Raw genomic sequence first — 25,614 nt, 5'->3', positions numbered from 1 at the left:
TATCAGTGACATTATCTGCTACACTGGCTAAAATAAGCTGATTGCTGACAATATCAATTTTCCTTTTATTGGTGCTGATCTGATATGGACCCATATATCAGTGCACCTTTACATACCATAAAGCCATCTTGCCCACTGTTGAGGGCCCGTGGGCAATGCTGTACATCTCCACTTGGGGCACTCATCATAAATCTATGGCCCTCACTCCTTTCTCTGGTTTTCTTTTATTATCCCAAGCAATCAATTGTTATGTCCTCAATGGACTGCTTAATGGAAAGCTTATAGTTTTACTTGGTGGGCCCAAGCTCACGCCTCCTCAGTGGCATAAAAAATAGGCCTGTATCACACAGTGGCAGAAAGCACTTGCTAAACAGCCAGAGGAGAGTAAGCTGGGTATGATCAGGGTCTGGGTTCCCCCCCCACTTCTGTTCCTTTCTCACCTGCAGCTCCCAGTGTTTAAGGTTAAGGAAGCTCTGATTCAGGGGTTGTACCCCTAACTCCCATAATCAATAGCTACTGATATGTGTATGTATACACACACACACATTATATATATATATATATATATATATATATATATATACACACATACATATATACACACACACACACATATATATGTATATACACACACACATACATATAATATATACACACACATATATAATATATATACATGCACATACACACACACACACACATACATCTATCTATCCATGGGTGACTGGTGCCTCCTAATACTTGGGGGGGCACCAGCGGCTGATTGCTGCTGGCCGCAACCCAGAATGCCGCTGGTGCTTCTCTCAGCGGGCACCTGTGCACCTGCATGCACCCCCTATGCATCACCAGTGTATATATTGATATATATTTATATATTCTCATGCTCCCAATATACATAAATTCCTGTGCTCAGAAGCTACTGATACACACATGCACACACACATATATACACATACATGGGCACGGGTACACACACACACACATTCAAGCCTAGATTAACAGATTCTTATAATATATATATGTGTGTGTGCGTGTGTCTATCAGTAGCTATTGAGCATAGGCATACACACACACACATATATAGGAAGCTTAAGTGTATGTGTATGCGTGTGTCTGTCCATGCACGCCCACATACATATGTAAACCAAGTGTTTTCTAAAGCTAATATATATTGGGTTTATAAGAGACCCGGCTCTTAACCCAGGCCAGCAGGCAGAGCCATACTAGATGCTCAGCCCCGCCAGACGATGCCTTAACCCGGTTCGCAAGAGATGCTGCAGTCGCCCCTTGCCCTGCTGCGCCCGGGGAGACGAGCCGGCTCCTGAGCCCGGCCCCGAGTCGGATGCACTGGTCACAGGGGCTGGCGGCGGGTGCGCGCGAGGCCCCTGCAGAGGCAGCCCGTGACGTGCCCAGGCCGTGGCCGTCGCCGTGTCCGTGGGCCGGCCGCGGGAGAGCAGCCCCGAGCCGCCAGCCGCCCCCCCGGGCCGGGCCCGCGGTGAGTGCTGCCCCGCCCGCCCGCGCTGGCGGGAGGCAGGTGCGTGGCGCTCCGCACGCGGGGCAGTGACATCACGCGGCCGCCGCCGCCCTGTGCCCGGTGCCCGGAGACAAAGGCGAGCGGCAGCCGCAGCGCGAGGATGGTGCAGCGCGCGCCCAGGAGCCGCAGCGCTGCTGCCGCCGCCGCCGCCGCCGCCGCCCCCCCGCGGCGCTGAGCTGCCCCCGGGCGGGCCGGGCCGGGCCGGGCCCCCTCCCATGCGGCCGGGCCGGGGCCGGGGCCGGGGCCGGGGCAGCCGGCGGCGGCGCGCAGCATGCCCTGGGGGGTCGGCCTGGCCTCCTCCCGGTGCTGCGTGGTGGGGCTGAGCCGCAACCAGAGCCTGTCCCTCGGCCTGTGCGCGGGAGCCGACGAGCCCGACGCCTTTTATGGGGAAATCATCGCCTTCCCTTTGCAGGACTACGGCGGGATCATGGCCGGGCTGGGCTCCGACTCGTGGTGGAAGAAGACGCTGTACCTGACCGGCGGGGCCCTGCTGGCCGCCGCCGCCTACCTGCTGCACGAGCTGCTGGCCATCAGGTGAGAGGCGCACTGCCCCGCACCCAGCGCTTGGCCCCGCAGGTGCCAAGACCCGAGGCTGCCCCGTGGCATTGCCATCCGCGGAGGTGGTAAGGCCAAAGCTTTGGCTGGGAGGGCCTAGCTGGGCCGGCCCTGCGTTGACTCCGTGACCCCCTGAGGTCCCTTCCCACCTGTGATTCGGGGAATTCATGGACACCCGACCCTAGCCTGAGAAGAGGCAAAAGGGGTTTTCCTCCAAGCCAGCGTCCTGAAAGTGGGACCAGATGGAAGCTCCCCATAAGGGAGATCAGCACCGTACCTAGACTCCTGGCGGCCCTGGGCAAACTTTTAGTATTGGGCCCCGTTTTGCCAGAGATCATGATCATAATAATCATCATTATTTTCACCATTTTTAGGCCTCCTTTCTCTCCGGGCCCTGGGAAGCTGCCTGGTTCACCAATGCCTGTGCCCAGCTCCAAGGGAGATGTGGGCAAACTGAAGCCCGCTGGGAAGGCAAACCCCCATGCCTTAGGCAGCTCAACACCCAGCCTCTCTGCAGACAGGGCCTCAGCCCAGTGGTAGCTGTAAGCAGCTACCTGGGTTGGCCTGACTTTGCTGGATAGGGTCTGGGGATTAAAGCAAGAAGACAGGAGGGAGCTATGATTCATCAAATATTCTCCTTCCTCTGGCAAGGTTAGCTACTGTGCCAGGGCATGCTGGAATAAACTCTCATGCTTTGAAGCCTCCTCATCCCTTGTGTGTTTCAATAAGGTAATTTGGCCTAGCAGACAAGCAGCAAACAGCCCCCTGTTCAAGCCTTAGTGGCCAGCCTAAAAAACAAATGATGGTACGACTCTTGTGAGTGGTACAGCATCAACCTGCCAGGTGCAGCCTCTTGAAAGCAAAAAGCATCCATGGTTGGGGATAGGATTGTGTTGGGTAGTGCTTGCTCTCTGCAGTTGAAAATCTGTAATCCCGTGAGTAATTAGGGAGCCTGAAAGCCAAAGAAAAAAACACATGGGCGGGTTTGTCATAGGCTTGGATCAGAAGTAAATAGTTGAGTGTGGCTCTGCAGTTTGTTTACACAAATAATACAGTCGGCTGGGAAAATGGTGGCTTTAACTACTGATTTCCCACAGATGGACCTGGAAGCATAGGAGGCGATGTGTTTTTAGCAAATGGCTTTATGTGTTTAAACCCATCTCAGCTACCATAGGAGTACAGAGGAGACTGACATTTTGTGGGAAAGGCAACACTGGTTCAACTTCAAACCATTATTGGCCCTAAGCCTCACTTTTAACTGAGCCATTTTACTGCATAATAGGGCAGTAATTTATGGTAGTAAATCACCAGTACCATAATTGCTTTATCAGAGAACTGCTTGTATAATACAAAGACTAGCAAAATACAGGAAATATTCCTGGACCCATTATGGAGAAATAAAGATGGACACTGGGCTCGTATTAATGGGCATAAGATAAGGTAAACAAAAATAATGCTGATTTTGATAACAGTTTAAAACCACCATCATGGAGGGAAACAGATTTGATTGCCTTATTTTCTTTCAGCTTACAGTAAAACACCCACATAAACATAGCTCTTGGAAAATACCTCTAGCCTTCAGAAAATATGATAATTAAAAACATCTTGAATGTAGGGATGATTTTATAATTCAGTCTTTGCATTTAGATATCTCTTGCTTCTGTCCCAAGGATGATATATTTAATGAAATGACTTGCAATTGACATATGACAAGTATATTTCAGATTTCTGGAAAAAATGCTAAGCTCTAGCTCGCAGGTTTGATTCCTGTGTGCCTCTTATAGAGCCTCCTAGCAATATGGAATATATGGGAGTGTTTTACAATTTACAGTAGAGAAAGTTGTGCTGTAAATGATCTCTAAAATCAGGCCATTGAAGTAGTGGCATTTTTGGCACTTTGGCACTCAAATTTCAATTGCTAGTAGCTCATTTTGAAAAGCACACTAAAATAGTGCTCCTAAAGCTGTAAATACAGTCTGTGGTGGTTCGGGTATAATTTCTGAGGGTTAAAATCATTGTTGTATTGGTAAGCAGAAGTGCTTAGACTGCTGTCTGTGATACACAGCTTTATTTTGTACAGTATCTTTTTTGGAAGCCATGTCCCAAACACTTCACAGACGTAAGTTGTATATGACATCAAAATAGTGAGTAAGGGTTAAAATCACGGCTTGAGTCAGAGAAGAGGCTGTTTTCAAAAGAATCGGTAGGAAGCAGGCTCCTCATTCTCACTTAAAGCCGGTGGTAGTGCAGCAGCCATATGCTTCTATGGAAGTATCTCCAATAACTGTGGGCAGATACTGTAAAAGACTTTTGAAGGCCTAGAATTACATTTTAGAATAAGATTTCAAAAGAGACTGCTGAGGTGAGAGATTCTAAAATGCTGCTTAAGGTGTTAGGAGCCTCTGACTTAAAGGCTATAATAGCAACAGTGGTAAATGCATGTGGAGTTAGGGCAGGCAGAGTAAAGGGGAATGAAGAATCCATAGGCCTTCTTTCTCCTCTAGCATCAGTTTTATACCGATGTAATTTTTATTTTATTTTAATGTGTCCCATGGCTCTTGGGCCAAGTCCAGCCCTTAATTATACTGGTGTACATCTACCATAATTCTCTGTATTACTAAATAACTGGGTGCATCCACACAAGATGCTAACTTCACAGTAGCCTAATAATATTGCGCAGTAGTGTGCTAGGAAAAACCTGTGCTAATATGCTATTGCACAGTACCATTAGGCTATTGCACAATTAGTTTCTGTAAAAAGCTGTGCTCTGGTGCTACTTCACAGTAGTGCCAGTTACTGCACATTGATTTAATGCTTGGTTATGCAAGTCCTAAACTTAATGCACACTAACTATGATGCATTAATGACTAAACCAGGGGTGGGCAAAATTTGTGGCCTGTGGGCCTGATGTGGCTCACCAGGCCATTCTATCTGGCTCGCGGGGCCCCTAAAAAAATTTAGACAATATTTATCTGCCCCTGGCTGCCTGTCATGCCTGGCTTGCCAAAACTCAGTAAGCGGCCCTCTGCCTGAAATAATAGCCCACCCTTTGTGTAGACGTGCTCACTGAGACCAGAATTTGGCCCAGGCTGGAACAAGGGTTTAAAAAAAGGAGAGAGACCCTTTGAACTGGATCCAAAAATGAATGAGTAGCAAGTGGATTTCGTCAGTATCAGGAGTGATGTAGTCATGCTTTGTATCTGTGAGAGAGGATGGAGCATCATTGTGAATAGGCAGGAACTTGGAGAATAGGATCTCCAGAAGCTAGAGATGAGAGTCAAGGAAAGAAGGGATGAAGCTTCCAGCAGGGCTGGAGTAAAAGCAGTGTGTATTTGGGCAGTGAAGTGCAGAGTGATGAATGCCGTAAAAACAGGTGGAGATATGAAGAAGACAGAACTAGGACAAGGGTAATGATGAGGTTACAGAAAATGGCAGTGAGTCTGTAAGTGGGGATAAAAGAGCTGGAGTTATGAGAATCTCTTCTTTTTTTTAAGGAACTTAGCTGAATGTCATTTACAGCTGCACAGAATGGGTACAAAATATTACCACATCAGAATGAGTGTTTTACTGACTTGTCACAAGGCATAAGGAAGGGAGAATAAGGCTTACTTATTTTGTCTTATCAGTTTACTCTTGCCAGGTTTTCAGATTGCTCCACTATAGAATGAGCTAAGGTTTCTCTTGGAATTCTGACTCAGGAATGTGAGTGCTTTTAGTGACTTTGGACTTGATGAATAAAAAATTACAATAGCCCATTAGGGGAGGATGAATGCTTTGTTTCAGCCATTTATTTTCAGTATGCACTTACTATATTGATGTATGGCACATAATGTAGTCTGGGTTTTTTGCCCTGTTTTAAAATTCTGTTTTGTTTTTGCCAGGAAAGAGCAAGAGGTTGATTCAAAAGATGCCATTATACTGCATCAGTTCTCAAGGCCCAATAACGGCGTTCCCAGTTTATCTCCTTTCTGTTTGAAAATGGAAACTTATTTAAGGATGGCTGATTTGCCCTACCAGGTAAACTTGAGTATGTTGCTTTCTTTTACATTATGGCTCACTAAACTTACATGTAATGCTAAATGTGCAGACAGAATATTTATCTCACTAAGCAGACTGTATATGCAGAAAGGGAGCTAAACACTTGTCATTAAGGTACATGATCTTAAAGATGGGCCTACTGTAAGCAGACTGGTCTAAACATTCAGGCAATTTCAGAGTTCACTGCTTGATGGTAAATCTGCATGTATTTGAAGATTTAATTTTGGGGAAAAGAACTTTAAGGTAGTTTGGGACTTTGTGTGTCACGCTAAATAATGTCTGAAATGTATAAAATATGTACTAAATAAGTTGTTGTTTAGTTCTGTTTAGCCTACAAAGTTCACTATGTTAAATAGCTCATACTTAAGTTGCTGACATTTTTCTCTCCTTGGAGTGTTTCTTTTTTGAGGTCTCCCTAAGATACAATGAAAAATTTCCCACGTATAGAGCCATTCATTGCAGGCACAGCTCCTCTAGCTGAGGGTGTTGTTTTGAGAGCCTATAAATACCACTTCTTAATAGTGGCACTCATTCCCTAGTAGTGGGTGAGTGTTGAGCAAGATGAGGTGCTGTCTTTCTGCAGGGGATGGAACCCAAGCTAGATCAGGGGGTGGGAGATAGAAAACAAAGCAATGTATTTTGGTTCTTCCATCAGTCAATGAGACCAGGCCACAGAATAGCTCTCATTCCACTGCATTTTAACACAGCTGTGACCAATATGCGTGTTAAAATGTAAGCTCTTTGAAGCATGGGACATGTATTTTTCTGTGTTCAAAGTCCTGTGTGAATGTAAGATCATAAAATGAATATTGAATCACAACAACCATAAATAATGATGTTGATGATAATGATAAAGTCCCTGAGGGGGTACTAAATCTTATAGTTTGCAAAGTTTAGGATGACTACATTACTGTCAAGCGATGGAGCCATGAATAAGCTAGATGGTCATTCTGTAGGGGTTCTAGGAACTTTTGATGCCATGTTTCAGGGCAATTATTTGTTGATGTCACACATTTCATAGGAAAAATATTTTAGAAATGCTTTATGGTGTTTTGCATTTTCTTGTGTGCAGCCATCCATTTCTAAAAGTTGACTGCTTTCCTGTAGGAATACAAGCATAAGCATTTCAGAGGTAATGAAAAATTGTAACTAATACATAAAACAAGTGCTTTTTAGTATTGGAAAGGGAAAGATTTCAGCCCCTGCAGTGGTATGTAGTTTTAAATTCCAGTTTGAATGGCTCATAGATTATTGAACTTCAGATGTTTCACAAGACCAGGAGACACTTTACTGACACTGCACTGCAGAACAGTGTAATTTGGGTATGAAATGGCACATTTGTGGGAGAAAAACGTATTTTGGCAGATTATACTTTCTTTTTTGTGGTTCCTTACACAGTACTGAGGTTTGGAATGATTAACATTGTTCCATAGGATGTGGCTTACCAGGCAGAAGGCAGATCAAATTGCAATAGAAAAGAAGTTTATCATGGGGCTTTGCTATTTTTTACAGGGACATCACTACTCATTTGTATAATTTAATGTCTTCTCCCCCTTTATGTGAGTGACACATTTTGGTTATATTGCACATTCCATTTGTGGAATAGACCAAAATTCACGCTTTCCACTGGGAACTGACAGTCTTGGGACCACCCAACCCAAGTGGCATGGTCAGTGATTCAACATTGTGTGATATGATGGGTGCCCACAATGACCGCTGACAATGGTACCATCAGCTTGGACAGGTTTAAAGTCCAAACCTATAGTACTACCCCTAGGCTTGCCTTCCACCCGGTGGATGTGTAGCTCCCCATACCTGTTGTTCCCTGCTTGTGAATCCCAACCTAGGCAGCGGGGTGCCCCATGCACTTACAGAGCATACACATTCTTGCAGGTCATTAATGGACAACCGTGCATGTGCTGCTCTTGAGTCTTCCTCTTTGGTAGGATATTGTGACACATTACCTCTTGCCCAAGGTCTATAGTGCTTTTGCCAATGTATGTGCTTTCAAGTAGCACTGACCTGCTTTGTTTTGCACTGACATTACCATGGAGCCTTACATGCAGGTGGAGGGAATCGCATGATGTAGTCCTCTTTGGCCGATAGTATGTTCATGTGGTCACATGCACCTGTCCTGCCATAATTTGTCAAATCAAGAGTACACAGAGCATTGCTTGTCTCAGTGCATCATGGGAGCATGATAGCAGGCTCTTTTTGGTGTTCTCCTGTCAGATCCATTTTGGTGTGCCTATTCACTGTGCAGGTCTAGGGGTGCACTGATAAAGATTTTCTTGGCAGATACCAATAACCAAGGATTAACCAACCGCATCAGCCAATGCTGATCTTGTAACTGATACTTAATAGTAGTGCAAGGCATTTTAAATTACTGACATAAATAGACCTTTTTTCTATTTGTTTTGCATTTATAACAAACACATATGCCTCCTGCCTGCTTTGGCCCTCAATGAGGAAGGTGGTGATTGTTTTATTCCCATACATGACTCCCCCTTACCTACAACTCCTACCTGCAGCTCTGCTCTCCATGCAGCCCATGCTGCTGTCCTGGGCAGGTGGGGTGGCCCCATGCCGGGCATGCTTGGAGCATGCTGCTGTCTCAGCACTGGTGGGCCCCATGCAGCTAAGCTCCTGTGGCCGCTGGCCTATTTTTGACCTTGTGTTACATGGGCCTATAGCCCACTAAATTACAAGAGGTTACCACTTAAGTGTGGCGATAGACAGAAGGCCATAACTGAATGTGAGGGACAAAAAATGAAAAAACAGAACGTGTGTGTGGATCAGAGGATCAAAATAAGTGCACCCTTGGGATGCTGAGCAGAGGACCCTGGACAATGCCCACTGACTCTCAGATACAGCTAGAGAGCCAGTGGCTACTGCCCAGTGGTGCTCTGGAGATAGGACCAGAGGAAACCCAGGAAAGCGGTCTCACAGTCCCCAGGGACCCTCTGGGCCAGAACCTCCTTCCTGGTGACATGAATAGCCAGCTTGGCCAAGGCTAGGAGGTTAACCAGGAGGTCCTGGGCTTTTGTGGGGCCACCCATGGCTGCTGGGGAGGAGCCACTTTTGCAAAGGCACCTGGTGCCTGGTGGAGCAGATTGTTTCTTGTGCAGCTTCTTGCGCTGCCTGTGCGCAGCTCAGTGTCTCTGCAGCAACCCTGTCAGTCCTGCACAGCCCTGTTGCTCAAGCCCCTGCTGTGTACGTGGCATTGCCATGGCAGGAGCCAGTAACGGTCCTTTGTTGCTGAGTGTGGGGACCTCTGACCACTCCCTGGCACCCCCTCCCCCTTCCACTGCTCGCCTGGACCTGTTGTCTGCTATGGGCTCAGGCTGGCAGTGGGACATGGGGACTGGGCTATGCTTGCCAGCATGCTCTGGGCACGTGACCATAATTATTGCCTACAATGACCAAAAAAAAAGTCAATAGCCAATAATGTCATTTCTCTTTTTATCGATGCCAGTCTGATAGCCAACCGACATATCTGTGCACCCCTACTTGAGACACTTTTTTGTGCCTCAGAGGATGTTGTCTGGAGGTAAGGAGGTAAGGACGTATGTATTGGGAGCTATTTCAAAAGGGGGACCTGCTGATTGGGAACACACAGCAGCGGTTACGTCCTAATAGTTGTGTGGAGAAGCTGGGAGCAATGCGAACGTAGCTCTAACTTTAACCCTGGATGAAGCAGTGTTAAGTCTGGAGCTGTTTTGCTGCATTTGTCTTGTTCCCTACTTGTCACTGTTAAGAGGTAACAGCTGCTGCCTGGTTAGGAGGAAAAGATCCCCCTGCCATTTTGAAATGGCTCCAAATGTATATGTGAGCATACCCTTGGGACAGCTCCCTTCTTAAATAAACCCCTACAACCCTGCTTGGCTGAAACAATAGACACTTGAGTGCAGTTTCAGTAAAAATTGTACAGATTTTGAGGATCCGAGGTATTTTGTGTCCCCCGCCCCCATTAAGTTTGAAGCTGTTATTGACAAAAAAGGCTTTCAGGCCATCTGATTTTTGTGTGCTTTTTTAAAATTTGATGTGAATTAAAGAAGTTTCCTTGTTTCGGCCCTACATGCATTGTAAAATCAGTAGTGTTGGAGGGAGGGAACCAGCTGGATTATGGCTGTCTTCTGACATTGGGAAAGCACCATTTTTTATCACTGGGCAGATTGGCTTTAAGCATGGTTTTGTTGTGTCACTGAATCATGCTAGTAACAGGAGGGAACCTTCTCTTAACCATAATGGGGGACAGTAGTTTTGTCAGTGACTTCAGGGAGAGCAGAATGAGGAAAAAGTATTTTTGAGGAACCAATTATTATTCTCTAAGCTGGTCCACTATTTCTGAGTTGAAGAAGCAGCTCTAATATCTGAAATAATCTGTATCATCTTACTTGCTATGAACAAGGTATTAAGATACTTTCGGAGGTAGCATCTTAAGGAAAAGGCATGTCAAATAAAGTTGGAATTAAATTGTTGGGAAATATTTAGGATTGCTCAGAAACCTATGTTAGTTGGACTGTGAAACAGCACAGTTTTGAACTGAATCGTTTATCATTCTCTGCAGGATAAATTTTAATGATCATGGGGTAGGGAATAGTTATTTGATGAATTTATCAGAGTATCCAGGCATGTTTTTTTTCCCCTTCAGTGTGAATAGAGGGAAGCAGAAGGTGATGCTTAGGCATCATGCAGTCTCCCTGGTGTCACTGGGCCTGCCACTGAAAATATGTCCTGCCCACTAGCTCCCATTCCATCCACAGAGAAGCTTGGCATTCAGGTGAAGTAGATTACTTGGACAGGTCCTAAGTGCATGTCTTAGAGCCACTCTAAGATTACCTAGCAACACTTCTTAGATCGAGACGTGTTTAGAGGACCCCTCTTAGTTTGCCTACTTGATGTGATTGAGCTTAGGTGAACAGGAATAAGTGGGAAGGACTTTGTTTTGCTGTGGTAGTCCTAGGATCCACAAGTACAAGCACAACTGTGGAATATTTTGCTCAATATTTAATATCATAAAGAGAAGAGGGCACATCTACACAAGATGCTTACTGCAGAATGGCCTAATTAGCTCTGCAGTAAAGTCTCTGAGTCTATACATATGGCCTTATTAGGCCCTAAACTAAGAAATGTTGCCATAGCTTAGTACTTGTCAACACAAGTAGTGTCCTATGGTGATGTTATTTAGCACAGCGCAACGCATGTGACAAGGCTGATGGGGCTGGCTGGGACATGAGGGTGCTTCAGTGCAGGGGCTGCCTGCTGGCTAGCCCCACACTGAAGCACCCTTGTGCACAGCCAGCCCCTGTGCAGCATGTTGATCCAGGCTGGAGGAGCCCTGGGCTGGCAGGCTGATTCCCCTCGGGCCCCTTGCCAGCTGGGGCTAGTTTGACCCTGCTTAATGTGCCATAGTCCCAGGCAGTTGAATTTATTTCAGTTGAATTAATTTCACGGGTAGACATGCCCAGAATGTAACAATTACTTACTCCTCTTCAGGTCAGTCAGGTTATTCTTTCTTCTTGCATTTAGTACATGGTAGCAGCTAGAGGTTTGCGGGCTGGCAAATATGTGCCCTATCTACATTTATTTACATACCACGCACACTCTTTACCAAAACATTAGCTTTCCAAAATCAGGATATGTGTCTTAAGTGGGGAAGCTGATTTTCTGGGCAGAATAGAAGCATGGAGATACTGTAAGATGTCTGCTACTTCTTTTCCTTTTCTTCCCTCCAGAATCTGCATGGAGGAAGGGGCAGAGTCTAGAGGGACAGATTGGGAGAGGTGCAGTCATGTGGTCACTCACCTTTGATTCTTGCTCCACTCAAAATTTAAAACCACCTGCCTGGTATCAGAAGTAGCATTTCTATTCAGATAGCACTAAGGGAATCAACTGATTTCATAGCTCATTCTGATCTACCTGATTTTCTTTACTCAAGAGGTGTTAATGACTCTCTCGTTTTTTAATGATTTGGATATTCCACTAATCAAGCTATTCTTTCTTTAGCAATTTAGCTACTCCCGGTCTCTCTTCTCTTATTGTACAGCCCTAAAGATTGTTTTTAGTGTGTTTCCAAATCCTAGATCCACCCATTAAGTTCAGTCTTCAGCAGCAGCTTCAACAGCAGCTACAGTTTCAGTTTTTGGCTCAGCAGCCAAGAGATTTTGACAATCCAGCTGAAGATTTTTGCCTGAGGAGGAAAGGGAGTGTGAGTCAGCTGAAGATTAGGCTCTATCCCTGCTCTATGTAGTCATAATGCTGGAAAATCTTTCTTTCCCCCTGCATTCTGCCTTTCCAAAAATAAGGTTTTTTTCTTATTTGGGTGTGTGTAGTATGCAAGAAAATATGAAAAGGAAACACACACCTTGTTATTAATCCTTTCTTGACCTTCCAGGGAACATTGTGGCTTCACTCAGGCCTCCACACATGGCAAAGATATTTGACGGACTATCGGTTGGTTCAGTTGTTGACAGAACTCCTTGTCCATTTTTTGTTGAACATCTTTGCCAACACAGGCCACCACAGTCTCCTCAGCTGATGTATTTGCTTATTGCCTGTATTACTGCTGCTTTACCAGTCCTCCTGTCTTGAATATTGTCACTGATTGCTGATTGTTTCCAGGCTGTCTTGACCTGACCCCACTGCTTTGTTAGTGTCCGTGACTGTTGTCTCTCTTTCTATCCTCATAGAGTGAGAACTCAGTACTATGTAACTGGTGTACCTAGCAGTTATACTGTGTCATAGCACAGAACAGCAAAGCACTACTATGAAATCAAACAGCAAATAAAAAGCACTATGAGCTAAGCTGTTTGAGCTCCTATTTAGCGCCATGGGAATAAGGAAGCGTTAGAGGTCCATTTACTTCTTGCTCTGCCTTGTTCAGAAGATGACAATAGCTTTGGCAGGTTGCAGGAGGCTGCTTGCCTTGTGACAGGTACCAGACAGCAAGGGAGAGGGCTGGCATCCTCTCTTGTTCTCTACCGTAGCCTGCTGGGTGTACAAAATAAAGTGATAGTCTTCTCAGAAAAGGAATTAAATAACGTGCTGTCCCTTGCACTGTTGTGAGAAACAGAGAAATAACTGTGACTAATTTATAGTTTATTCTCTGGCCTGTGCCTACAGGCTGCATTTTGGTTAGGGCCAAAGTTAGGAACAACGGTGTCCATTCTGAGAAAGTTTGAAAAAAGAAGTAATTCAAAATCAGAAAAATACATCAACATTTAAAGATTTCCTCTAAAAAATAAAAAAGTTGGCATTTGGGACTATCAAAACATTTTGGTTGGCTCTCATAAAATCATAGAAAATTAGGGTTGGGATGGAACTTCAGGAGGTCATCTATTCCAGCCTCCTGCTCAAAGAAGGACCATCCCCAACTAGATCATACTAGCCAAGGCTTTGTCTAGCTGGGTTTTAAAAATCTCCAAGGATGGAGAATCTACAGCTTATCTGGGTCACTTGTTACAGTGTTTTACTACCTTTCTAGTGAGAGGTTTTTCTTAAAATCTACCCTAAAGTTCCTTGCTGCAACCTGAGACCATTGTTCCTTGGTTTGTCATCTGTTACCACTGAGAACAGTCTAGCACCATCCACTTTGGAAGCACCCTTCAGGTAGTTGAAGGCTGCTATTAAATCCCTCCTCTTTCTTCTCTTCTCCAGACTAAATGTACCCAGTTCTCTCAGCCTCTCCTCAAAAGTCATCTGCCCCATCCCCTGAACCATTTTTGTTGCCCTCCACTGGATTCTCTTGAATTTGTCTATGTGGTTTCTGTTTTAGGGGCCCACAGTTGGAAACAGGACTCCAGATGTGCCTTCATCAGTGCCAAATAGAGGGAAATAATCACTTCCCTCACTGGTGGCAACACTTCTACTAATGCCGCCCAGTATGCTGTTAGCCTTCTTGGCAACAAGAGCACATTGTTGGTTTATTTCAGTTTATTGTTCACTGTAACCCCCAGGTCCTTTTCTGCAGAGCTGTTGCTTAGCCAGTTGCTCTCCAGCCTGTCCTGGTACATGGGATTGTTCCATCCTAAGTGCAGGACTTGGCACTTGTCCTTGTTGAATCTCATGAGACTTCTTGTGGCCCAATCCTCCAATTTGTCTACATCGCTCTGAATCCCAGTCCTACCCTCTATTGTATCTACTACTCCCTCCAGCTTGGTGTCACCTGCAAACTTGCTGAGGGTGCACTACTTCCCATCTTCTGAATCATTGATGAAGATATTGAACAAAACCAGCCCCAGGCCCGACCCCTGGGGCACTCTACTTGATACCGGCTGCCAAATAGACATTAAGCCATTGATTACTATGCTTTGAGCCCAATGATCCAGTCAGTTTTCTATCCACCTTACAGTCCATTCATCCAACCTATAGTCCCTTAGCTTGCTTGTGAGAATGTTGTAGGAGACCGTATCAAAAGCCTGGCTAAAGTCAAGGTATATCATGTCCACTGCTCTTTCCGCATCCACAGAGCCATCATAGAAGGCAATCAGGTTGATCAGGCATGGCCTGCCCTTGGTGAATCCATTCTGACTGGACCTTCTCCATGATTTTTTCCAGGGACTGAGGTATGGCTGACTTGTCTGAAATTCCCTGGATCTTCCTCTTTCCCTTTCTTAAAGATGGGCACTATATTTGCCCTTTTCCAGTCACCTGGGACCTCTCCCAGTCATCATGCTTTTTCAAAGATAATAACCAGTGGCTCTACAGTCACATTGGCCAAGTCCCTCAGCACCTGGGGGTGCATTGCGTCCGGCCCCATGGACTTGTACACGTCCACCTTTTCTAAATAGTCCCTAACCTGTTCTTTTCCTACGGTTGGCTTCTTACCTCCTCCCCAAACTGCTGCCCGGTGCAGTAGTTTGGGAACTGACCTTGCCTGTGAAGACTGAGGTGAAAAAGGCACTGAATACTTCAGCCTTTTCCTCATCATCTCTCACTAGGCTGCCTCCCCCATTCAGTAAGGGACCCACACTTTCCCTGATCTTCCTCTTGTTGCTGACACTTGTAGAAACATGTCCTGTTACCCTTCATGTCTGTTGCTAGCTGCAACTCCAATTGTACTTTGGCCTTCCTGATACCCGAGCCAATACTCTTACAATCCTCCCTAGCCATTTGTTCAAGTTTCTACTTGTAAGTTCCCTTCTTGTGTTTTAGCTCACTGAAGAGTTCCTTGCTAAGCCAAGCTGGTCTTCTGCCCTACTTGCTAGTCTTCCTGCAGCGCGGGACTTTGTTTCTGTGCCTTCCGTAAGGTTTCTTTAAAGTACATCCAGTTCTCCTGGACTCCTTTCCCCCTCAGACTGGCCTTGCAGGGGATCCCACCCATCAGTTCCCTGAGTTTCTGAATCCAGGGTCCTTCTATGTAAACTTGTCTGATCCAGTCTGTTCAGGATGATTGCGGCTGTTTTTGCCAAGTTTGGGAACTTTAATTTTACCCTCTGTAAAAGTTTGAAGGAAACAGTTTTGGCTGCAGTAATTATTTCTGAAGAAGTCAAGATTGGGTATTTAGAATCTGATCAATTTGGGCCATCAAAATGGTCCATTTTCTTAAAGTCTTTTGTACTAGTTTAGAATTAGATTTAAACAAACAACCTCCCCCCCCCATGCTACAGTAGTTGGAAGGGTGAGGGCTAATTCCTTCAGGAAATCATTGTGAACTAAACCCAAGATGTCCCATGAAATTCTGCTTGCAAATTCCAGAGCTTCAAAGGAGCTGTCTTCACAACTGCTTTTTTAGACTATAGGTAATATATTAGGGTAGATTTTGTTTTTTATAACAATACCATATTCATTCACTGGTTTGCAGCTGGACTGACTCCTAAGCGAGTGTTTAACTGATAGTTGCTGACAATTGGTAGCAGCTCTAAAGATATTAAGGTTTTTTGGTTTAAAATATCTGCATTGTACTGTAACTTTTATTCAGGGATATCAAGTGTCTTAGCATATCAAGAAATGAATTGTACTTTAGTCTACAAGAAAACTACAAGCAAATATGGGAATACCAAGGGAATTTAAGACACATCAGAGTTTAATCAATGCAATATGATTAAGCCATTGTTGTTAGTCAGACCTTACCTGCTGTGCTTCCTAAATATTTTGTGCTTGAAAATGTAACCTTTAATGTTGTGGGAACATCATTCTTAACACACAAATGCACATGCATGTGTATATACAGAAGTGCATATTACCATATTTACTCGATTCCAACATGAAGTTTTTTCCTATTTAGCATAGGGAAGGAAAAGTCCCTCATCTTTTAATCAAGTAAAAGGCAGAAGTGGGGCAGGCAGCTGCTGTAGCTCCAGCTCTTACCCCAGCCCCCAGGTTGGAGCCACAGCAACACCTGTTGCTTGGCTCCCTGCCGCCATCTGCACCTTCTGCCTCTCCCCATTACAGTCTCAGATCCCTGCCCTCTCTTCCCACTTTCCCCCATTACCCTCCTTCATCCATCTTCCCAACCTCACCTCACCCACGCCATTTACTCTTGCCCTGGCACCAGAAGCCTCTGTCCTTGCTCCAGCCTGGGGTACAGAGCCTGGCCCTATAACAATGATACTGGCTCTATCCTGCTGCTATGGGGCTGTGTGTTGTGCCTCAGGCTGGAGTGGGGACAGAGCCTGCTGCTGCCAGAGCAAGGGTAAATGGTGGGTGGTTTGGGGCAGGTGAGATGCATAGGGTTCGAGGAAGAGGATGTGGTGGGAGGAAAGGGAGCTCAAGGGCCTGAGACTATGATGGGTGTAGGCAGGGATCAGAGGCTACAGGGGTGGGGCAGTCACAGTGGGGGTGGGGAGGGCAGGCAATAGGAAGACAGCTGCCTCCTCCCATCCCTCCACTGCTTTCCTTGCTCCCACTGCCCCCTTACTGCCTGTCACCTCCTGTTCTTCCTGCAGCCTGTTCCCTTAATGCCTCCCCCTATGCCTAACTCCTGCTGCTGCTCCCCTACCACTGCTTTCCCTGCTGAAGTGGTGGGGACAAATTTTAAGATCATCCTCCAATAATTAGATTCTGCATGTGGAAAATTATAACAAATTTTATAAATTTTCCATGTGTAGAATATTATTATTTGGAGGTTGTCTTAAATTCAGGGTCATCTTGGATGCAGGTAAATACAGTATATATAGCCTACACTAACTTTTTTAATGAAACCACTTTGATTTTTGGTATTACAGCAAAAAAATTGTACTTGTGTTTTATGAACACCTAACCACTGCTCCAGATATTGATATTTTTATCACAACAAAAAGCCTGTGGAAATTAGCAGATATTAAAACCAACAGTGCTACATACAGAATTAATAGGGTTTTATAGAATTAGTATTATTCTCGATTAATTCTTCTACATGGTAGATAAAATATTTATCTTTTTTTTATTTTAGGTAATCTGTATTTTTAGCCTTTTTACTATGAACCAGCACAGCATCCATCATTCCTTCCCCCTGATATGCAAGGCAGGTGATACCTATTGCATTATTTTTGCATATCTAGCATCATATTTTTTATCCTCACATCATATGTGTGGATGGGCAGGAATCCCAAAATGGCTTGAAGCAGAAGGCATTGTGTTCCCAACAATATTCTTTTATTATTTCTTGTATGTTGATCTAGAAGGAATATGTGCCTGGAAATGACCACACATTTGTAATGCATTGTGCATCTGTATTTCAAAATGTAGTCAGGGTGCTGAATTCTTCTGCTGATCTTTGGTCCCTCCATCCCCATCGCGATGGAGACATTAGTACTTCTGGCAGCAAAATGAGCTGTTTGTCCATATAATCCCTTAATGAATCTATAATAGATTAATGGAAGATAAATATTGGAGGCCTAACCACATTGTTGACACTGAAACTTAAAAAACCCAAGGATCAGGCCCTCAAACAAATTTCGATTGGTTTAAAAATGACAAGACTTAAAAGTGCGCTAAATTTGAAATTTTTTTTATTTGGCTTCTCATTTTGAGCCTTCAGGGTATACGTTTTTTTGAGTTTTTCTACTGTGTTTTTGAAATTTATTCTGTTTTTGAATGCAGGTGGAGATTCTTACATAATAACAAGACTCAGCAAGATTATTCCAAAGCTCAATAATAAAAAATAGCATGGTGTGTTGTTAATATTAACGTGGCAGGACACTTGATGTGTCCGTCACTTTAAGTGGTTAGGTAGCCTGTTGAACCACCGGCCGGTGGTGGTCAGGGCTAATTGCAGATCAGAGCCAGCTGACCCGGGGGCAGCAGTTGTGGCTAGGCCTAGTCTATAAGCCTAGACCCTGAGAGCAGGCTGGCAGTAACATCTTGGGAGCTGGTGTAGATACATCACCAAGCAGGAAGGCTGCCACTCCTGAATGCCAACAAGGAGAAGGACATCCAGATGTTTGGGCAGGAATTAAGGGGATGGAGGAGGTTCCTGGGGATCCAGAGCCCAGAGAGAAGGGCTGAATACCTGTGGTCTATTGAGTGGCTAGATGAGCCCAGAGAGAGAGGGGCTGAGTGCACAGGGGATATAGTGAGAGATTATGCAAGCCCTGAGGGAGAGGCTGATAGGCCAATGCTTGAAACAGACCACAGTGGAGATTGCCAGAGCTGGGTGGGTGGGCTTGGAGTTCTCTAGTGGCCTCAGGCCAAAGGTCCTTGGGGGTCCATAGCTGAGAGAGGAAAGGGTTTAAGATGGGTGCAGCCTGGGATGATGATGGCCAGGGGGTCCAAGAGTGAGCTGGGATCAGAGATGGAGGACTCAGAGGAGAGATGGAGCCAGGGGGCCCAGTGGCTAGCAACCCAGGAGAGGTGTTGGACGTCTGTGGGGGGCAGAGAGAGGTGAGCAAGATCAGAGAGGTGTGAAGACTGGTCTCGGGTAAAACCTGAAACTGCACCCTACTAGGAGCTGGTTAGCATGGTGGGGCTACCTGTGGCGAAGCAGCCTCCATGAAATGCCATGCCTGGGCCACTCCAAGGAAAGGCAAGGATGGGATGCTGGAAAGCTTAAGTGCCCACTGCCTTGTGGATGACACCATGGAGGGGTAATGCTAGGGAAGCACACCCCACAGGAAAGCACTTGGCAGGGAAGATCGGTATTGTGGATCCAGAGGCCCAGTGAGGGACCAGGGAAGATTGGTATCATGTGGGTCCAGAGGTCCAATGAGGGACCAGGGAAGATCAGGATCACGTGGGATCAGAGGCCTAATGAGGGACCAAGGAAGACCAGGATCATGTGAGTCCAGCGGCCCAGCGAGAAGCCAGGGAATAGAGGGTAGGACCAGAGGGGTTCAAGGCCTGGTGTTCTGAGGCCCAGTGAGGGGCCTCAGGCCTATTGTGAGGGCCAGGGAGTAGGGTGGGACCAGTGTGGGGCCAGGAATAGAGTGCAGGCTGGATGGCTCTGAGGGACAAGGGACCAAAGAGGAGCTGAGAGCCCAGAGAAGAGCTGGGAGAAAGACCGAGGGGCCTAGTAGTCCAAGAAAAGGTTGGATGAGACTGAAGGGCCTGGGGGCCCAGAAAGGGGCTGGAGAGGAGGCTGAAGGGTCTGGCAACTGGAGTGGGGTTGAGAGGCCAAGGGGTTGGAAGGCCCAGCAAAGGGCAGTGTCAGCAATTGGTTGAACATCTGTGAGGATGCCATCTATGAGGCATGGGACATGGTGTAGGGGAGGTATGGAACCATGCATTTGGCCCACAAGTCCATGACCCCAATTTGGGTGGTTATTAGAGTAAGACCAGGGCAGCCTCCCATGCTTTTATCATTATATTTCCATCAAGCCATGGCAGGTGAGATAGGAAGATGCCGTAGGGGCAGAGTGGGAATGGTTGTGGAATCACCAGGGGGCATCATGGCATGATAAAATGGAGATAATACTTGTGCAATAAGTCCCTGGTAGTACAGTCTGATCTGTACATGCTGGCCTGTATGGAATCTCATGCATTTTAATGGGAATGCAGGCTCATGTCTGGTTCTTGTGGATCTGATTGAAGAAAATGAGTGGCACTTGCAGAACATCAACTGCTGAAAGGGTTCATAAAGCTCTACTTCCTTCCTAGCCAAAGAGGCTAGGAATGTCTGTCTAAACTAGGCTTACTGAAGGCCTGAAAGAAGGTGGAGGCACTTGACTTTGGGATTTTTTGCCTAGTGCTGCTCTTGAGAAGATTGAGGTGGACTTCAGTCCCTCTTTCTCCCATTTTCAGTGTGTTTGCACAGATTAGCTGCATTTTCTATCTCAGGGCTATGAGGATATTTAATATTTATAAAGTGTTTTTAAGAGGAGAATTGCTGTTTTGTGCAAGTCCCAAAGTTGGTTTTTGTTCTATGATGAAAATTCTTCAGAATATTGGGTCCTGAGCTGTGGGATGCTGGATGCCTTTAATCCTCTTTGGTTTTTAATAGAATAATTAATACACACTACAGCAAGTGTGAAGGGCAAGTTACATTGCAGGATCAGGCCTACTGCTTGGTATTAAAAAATGACAGGTAAATTTTCTTGCTTTAGCATTACTTTTGCTGGAAAAAACTTTTTGCCTTTCCCTTTAGGCTAATACAGACAGTCAAAAACCCTGAGACTGAATTGATTCAATCTATGCAGGTTAGTCTAAGCTGTATAGATTGAACTGATAAGCAAGTGAACAGACATTCACTTTTTGACATTGCAGCCACATGCCTGCAATGGCTCAGGGGGTGGTAGCACGCATCTCCTTGCTTGACCAAAGCAGAAAGGCACGGACCAAGCCTGTCTGCTTGGGCCAAGGCTAGCCCACCCATCCTGTAAGTGGGGAGTTGCGGGGGAGGTGCAAAGCAACCTGGGATGCTGGGGGACTGTATGTTATCTTGACTCTGGAGAGGATCTGGGACAGAAGTTCAGTAAACTGATTTAATCCAAATCAGTTAAGTCTGATACTACACCCATCCATGTTTATCATAAACTGTTTTTGGCCATTTTGAAAGTGGTTTATGTGCATTGAACTTCTGTTGCGTTACAGATCTGAACTGATTTCTGATCCCTTATACTTGTTTATGTGTAATTTCTGTCCCTAAACTTAGAGTCAGGTTGCTGCTGTTTGGTAGTTACCTTGAAATTAGAATATTGCTTTTGTGATTTGGATAATTGCACCTTTTTATTCTGATTAAACAGAAGCTGAAGGGCTTTTTGTGTATGTTTTTTGTTTCTTTACTTGCTTCTTTTCTTAGAACTATTTTGATGGAAAACTTTCCCCTCAAGGGAAAATGCCCTGGATTGAATACAACCACAAAAAAGTATCTGGCACTGAGTTCATTATTGACTTCTTGGAAGAGAAACTTGGAGTGAATTTAAATAAAAACCTTGGTCCACATGAAAGAGCTGTTTCTAGAGCAGTGACAAAAATGGTGGAGGAGCACTTCTATTGGTAAGCTTGCATGATAAAGCTAATTCTATTCTAATGCTACTAAACCTGCAGCTGCACTTTTTGCCTGGAAACAAATGTCTATATGGTCTTTTGAAAAAAAATCAGAATCTACTTGTAGATCCCACATTCCTTTTTATTTCTGAGAATTGGTGCCTGTCTCTGCTTCTGCTGTTGGTGCTGTAGTGGAGTAAAATGACTGTAATGAAGATTCAGACACAGTCCTTTCTCTGCAACTTTATAAAAGCCAGTAATGCAGTGATTTTTGCAGTTCTTTCACACACAAACTTTCTTGGCAGTCTTATCCAACCGATTGCTCAGTCTAGTTAATAAGAGACTAGAATATGAGATTGCCAAAAATGAGAAGAAAAATCTATCACTTAGTCTTAGTATGGTATAGTAATGCAATATTTTGAATTAATTCTAAGCTATATATATTTGCATGGTCACCTTCCTCCAGTACAGTTTAGCTGGTCATGTTTCATTGTTATGCTGTTAGTACTCATAATGGGTTTTGCTAATACATTGTTAGTAGTCACTATAACAGAAAGAGGTAGTTGAGCATACAGGTAGGTGAAGAATAAAATAGATGGAGTTAGCAAATACAAGTTTTAATATTAGTAATCTACATGTTTTATTAACACATTTAAAAATAATTTCTGTATTTGCTTTCCCTTATTTTTCCATTTATTTTTCAGTCATTTTTTCCAGATTAGAATAAAAGGAAGTAAAGTAAGAAAAGAATTATCGGATCATCCAGTCTCTGTCCGTGTAAATAAATGGATTGTTCCTTGCAATACATTTTCTAGTCTGGATTCATTTTGTTGAATTCGCTTTTGTGTTTTAATATTTTTCATGATGGCGTACGTGAAAATGAGTTGACCTTGGTTGTCTGTGTAGCTCCTAGAGTGGAGATGAGTGGCATCTCAGGTACACAAGCTTTTACATTTCCTCTCCTGTTTTATCCATTGCATGCTACAGAACCGTTCTACAGTGATTTTGATTTATTTCTATGTGGATGGACTTTAATATCAAAATAATCAGATTTAAATTGTGGCATTTGGAACACAAAAGCTGTTTCTAAATGTATTGTTGACAAATAGTATCTGCAGCTGATCCAATAAAAGATGTCACCTCCAAAATCACCTTGCATTCTGAGGATGGTGTTTCCTCAGAACTACGTGCATCGTTGTCAGGCTTCTGTAGCTGCAAAGGCCTCGATCCAGCTCTGCCTTTAGAAGCTAAGTAGCACTTACACAGCTGAAATTAGCTATGTTAGGGGTATTTCTGGCCATTTAGGTGTATTTTGGATCCTCCTTTTCCTCAGGAATGTATATAAATCACAACAATAACAAAAATGAGGAGGAGGTGCTCCTACCCTGGGGGTCTTTAAGAGGAGGCTAGATGTCTACCTGGCTGGGGTCATTTGAGCCTGGTTTTCTCTCCTGCCCAGGGCAGGGAGTCGGACTTGAAGATCTACAAGGTCCCTTCTGACTCTACTTCTATGAATCTGAGGGGGAGGGCAGGCCTTTCACCTTTTAGCTTAGGAGATGGGGTACAGATTGCAGGTTATATTCATCCAGAGGACGTTTAGAGTGTATGGTTTCCACTACTAGCAAAGTGCTCCATTCCCTAGGTCCTCTCTTTTTCTTCTGTTGGAGCTGGACCACTAGGAGTCAAGAGGGTGAAATACATGGGGTCAGAAGGGGAACAGCCATACAGGTGTGGCTTAGTGAAATAAGACCTGTCCTGGAAGGCAGGATGCCCTGGGTTCTGGCTCCTGCTCCTTCCCCCAAAGGCATTTTTTCATTTAGTAGTCATTGTATAAAATTGGTAGATAGGAGTGGGATAGCTTCTGCATGACCTTCAGCCAGCTTCAACAGGACATGTGAAGGATGGTCCTGGCCCTGCCTTGTTCATGGCCTGGTGGCTTGTGCACTTTCCTGGGAAGTTGGAGATGTAGGTTCAAACACTGCCTAGGTGAGGTAGACCTAAAATCTAAGTCTGCTAGTCCCTGGCAAGTACCCTAACCACTAGCCTATTGGGCCTTCTTACCGTAGCATTAGTCAGGTGCTGGTTGTGATTTTTTGTGATTTAACATTTTTTCACAGAGTTTATGTGCCTTCCCGGCTAAGATAGTGACCACAGTGCAGTTGGGTTTGACATCCATGTAGGAGAGGAGACTGGAAGAAAATCTACCACAGTAGCGTTTAACTTTAAAAATGGAGACTGTACCAAAACGAGGAAGCTAGTTAGAAGTTAAAAGGGTCCCCAAAGGAGGTAAAGAACTTGCAAGCAGCATGGGAACTGCTTAAGAACACCATATTGGAGGCACGGAGCAAATGCATACTGCAAATAAAAAAAAAGAAAAGGAAAATGAACCAAAAGAAAGCCAGCATGGTTTAAAGGCAGAGTTGCAGAAGTAATAAGAAGAAAGAAGGTTTCTTTCAAAAAGTGGAAGTCAAACACTAATGAGGAAAATAAAATGGAGCATTACCTCTGGAAGATCAAATGCAAAACTGTAATAAGACAAGCTAAGAAAGAATTTGAGGAGAAATTTTCTAGAGATGCAAAAGACAACAACAAAAATGTCTTTAAGTAGCTTAGAAGCCAGAGACCTGCCAGAAAGTCAGTTGGGCTTCTGGATGATCAGGATGTAAAAGGAGTGCTAAAGGCCATTGCTGAGAAACTAAATGCGTTCTTTGCATCTGTCTTCACTGTGGAAGATAGGGAAATTCTGACACCAGATCCATTTCTCTCCAGGGACAGGTCAGTGGAGCTGACACAAATTTATGTTTCATTTGCTGAGGTCATAGCGGAAATCAATAAACTAAACAGTAGCACATCACCAAGATCCAATGACATTCACCTTAGAATCATGAAGGAGCTCAGATCGGAAATTGCCAAACTCCTAACTATAGTATGCAACCCATCACAAAAAACAGCTTTGGTGCCAGAGGACTGGAGGGTTGCTGATGTGACTCCAGTATTTTAAAAAACACTCTAGAGTGGGGCCTGGGGACCTACAGGCTGGGAGAACCTAAATTGTGTTCCTGGAAAACTGGTAGAAACAATAATAATATAAAAAAGAGTTGTTCAGCACATGAATGAATATGACTTGCTGGGGTGGAATCAACATGGCTTTGAAAGGGAAATCATATCTTACCAACCTACTAGAGTTCTCTAAGGGTGTCGGTAAGCAGGTGAATTGAGGTGATCCAGCTGACATAGTATATTTGGACTTCCAAGAAGCCTTTGACAAAGTCCCTTCACAAAGGCTCTTAACTAAGTTAGGCAGTCGCAGGATCACAGGTAATGTCAACTCGTGGATTAGAAACTGGCTCAAAGATCTCTCTGTTTTGTATGATGTCAGATGTCTGGTATCATCATTCAGTGTGCAGATTGTGTCTGCCCTGTCTGGGCATTTTTAAAGATTGCGGTATTTGATTAAGTGCTGTGCTGTTGGCTGGACACTAAGTTCATACAGGGGGCTGTCCAAGATGTTCATTTTGTGGAGCATCTCTATACGGATTTCAGTCTGTTCAGCTTGACCCATGCTTCTCTGTCAAAGGTGTGCCCAAGGGGAGACTTGTTTGATGTTGGTATAAAATACTGTAGGAATAGGTCTGATCTTTCCCAGCAGTCAGCCCACTCTATTGGTGCCCATAGGTTTGGTTCAGGAGCTTATGGGCTTCATGTATTAATAGTTTACGACTTTTAAGCCTCTTAAGCCTTCATATCTTTGGGTCTTCAGTTAACAGTTGATGGAACAGGTGATTTTTGTCATCTCTTGCCTCTATTGCCAGTAATGATGTTAGAGTCTGTTTTCTTATGTCACTTGGTTTAGTACATAGAGTATCTCTGTGTGTGTGTAAATTGTGCATCTTGATATGAGTCTTAGTGCATTGTTCAATGTGCTCTTAGCTTGATGATTGTCCAGGTGGAAGAGTGATGATACTGATTTATTGATGCTCAACTTTAAAAGCCACTTGTGGAGATTAGCGATGAGTTCCATGTTTATACTCAGTATCTTCTCCAGTTCTGTCATATCAATTCCTTGGGCTACTATGGAGATATCATCAGCATTCGTATTGCTTAGATGTTGTATGTGGGAAGTCTGAGATTATATAAGTTAA

The 25,614-nt window shown here is 44.6% G+C and overlaps 1 protein-coding gene across 3 annotated transcripts in view; it reads left to right on the top strand.

The window, feature by feature from the left end:
* Positions 1-1,378: 1,378 nt before the first annotated feature.
* Positions 1,379-25,614, top strand: part of FAXC (failed axon connections homolog, metaxin like GST domain containing) — a 66,470-nt gene continuing 42,234 nt past the window's right edge. The window contains exons 1-4 of one of the 3 annotated variants that reach the window (XM_090037162.1): positions 1,379-1,495; positions 1,947-2,068; positions 5,971-6,106; positions 21,285-21,481. In XM_090037162.1, coding sequence (XP_089893288.1) covers positions 1,962-2,068; positions 5,971-6,106; positions 21,285-21,481 — 440 coding nt within the window. In that variant the 5' untranslated portion in view covers positions 1,379-1,495; positions 1,947-1,961. Of the gene's footprint in view, positions 1,535-1,557; positions 2,069-5,970; positions 6,107-21,284; positions 21,482-25,614 lie in introns of those variants that run through there. The other 2 variants (XM_090037164.1, XM_090037158.1) reach the window with 2 other exon arrangements.

This window comes from Crocodylus siamensis, chromosome 1, assembly GCF_052110815.1.
Source record: "Crocodylus siamensis isolate JL-2025a chromosome 1, ASM5211081v1, whole genome shotgun sequence".
Classification (NCBI taxonomy): Eukaryota; Metazoa; Chordata; order Crocodylia; family Crocodylidae; genus Crocodylus; species Crocodylus siamensis.
Note: the sequence above shows the minus strand (reverse complement) of the source record. Positions and strands in the feature narration are given on the sequence as shown.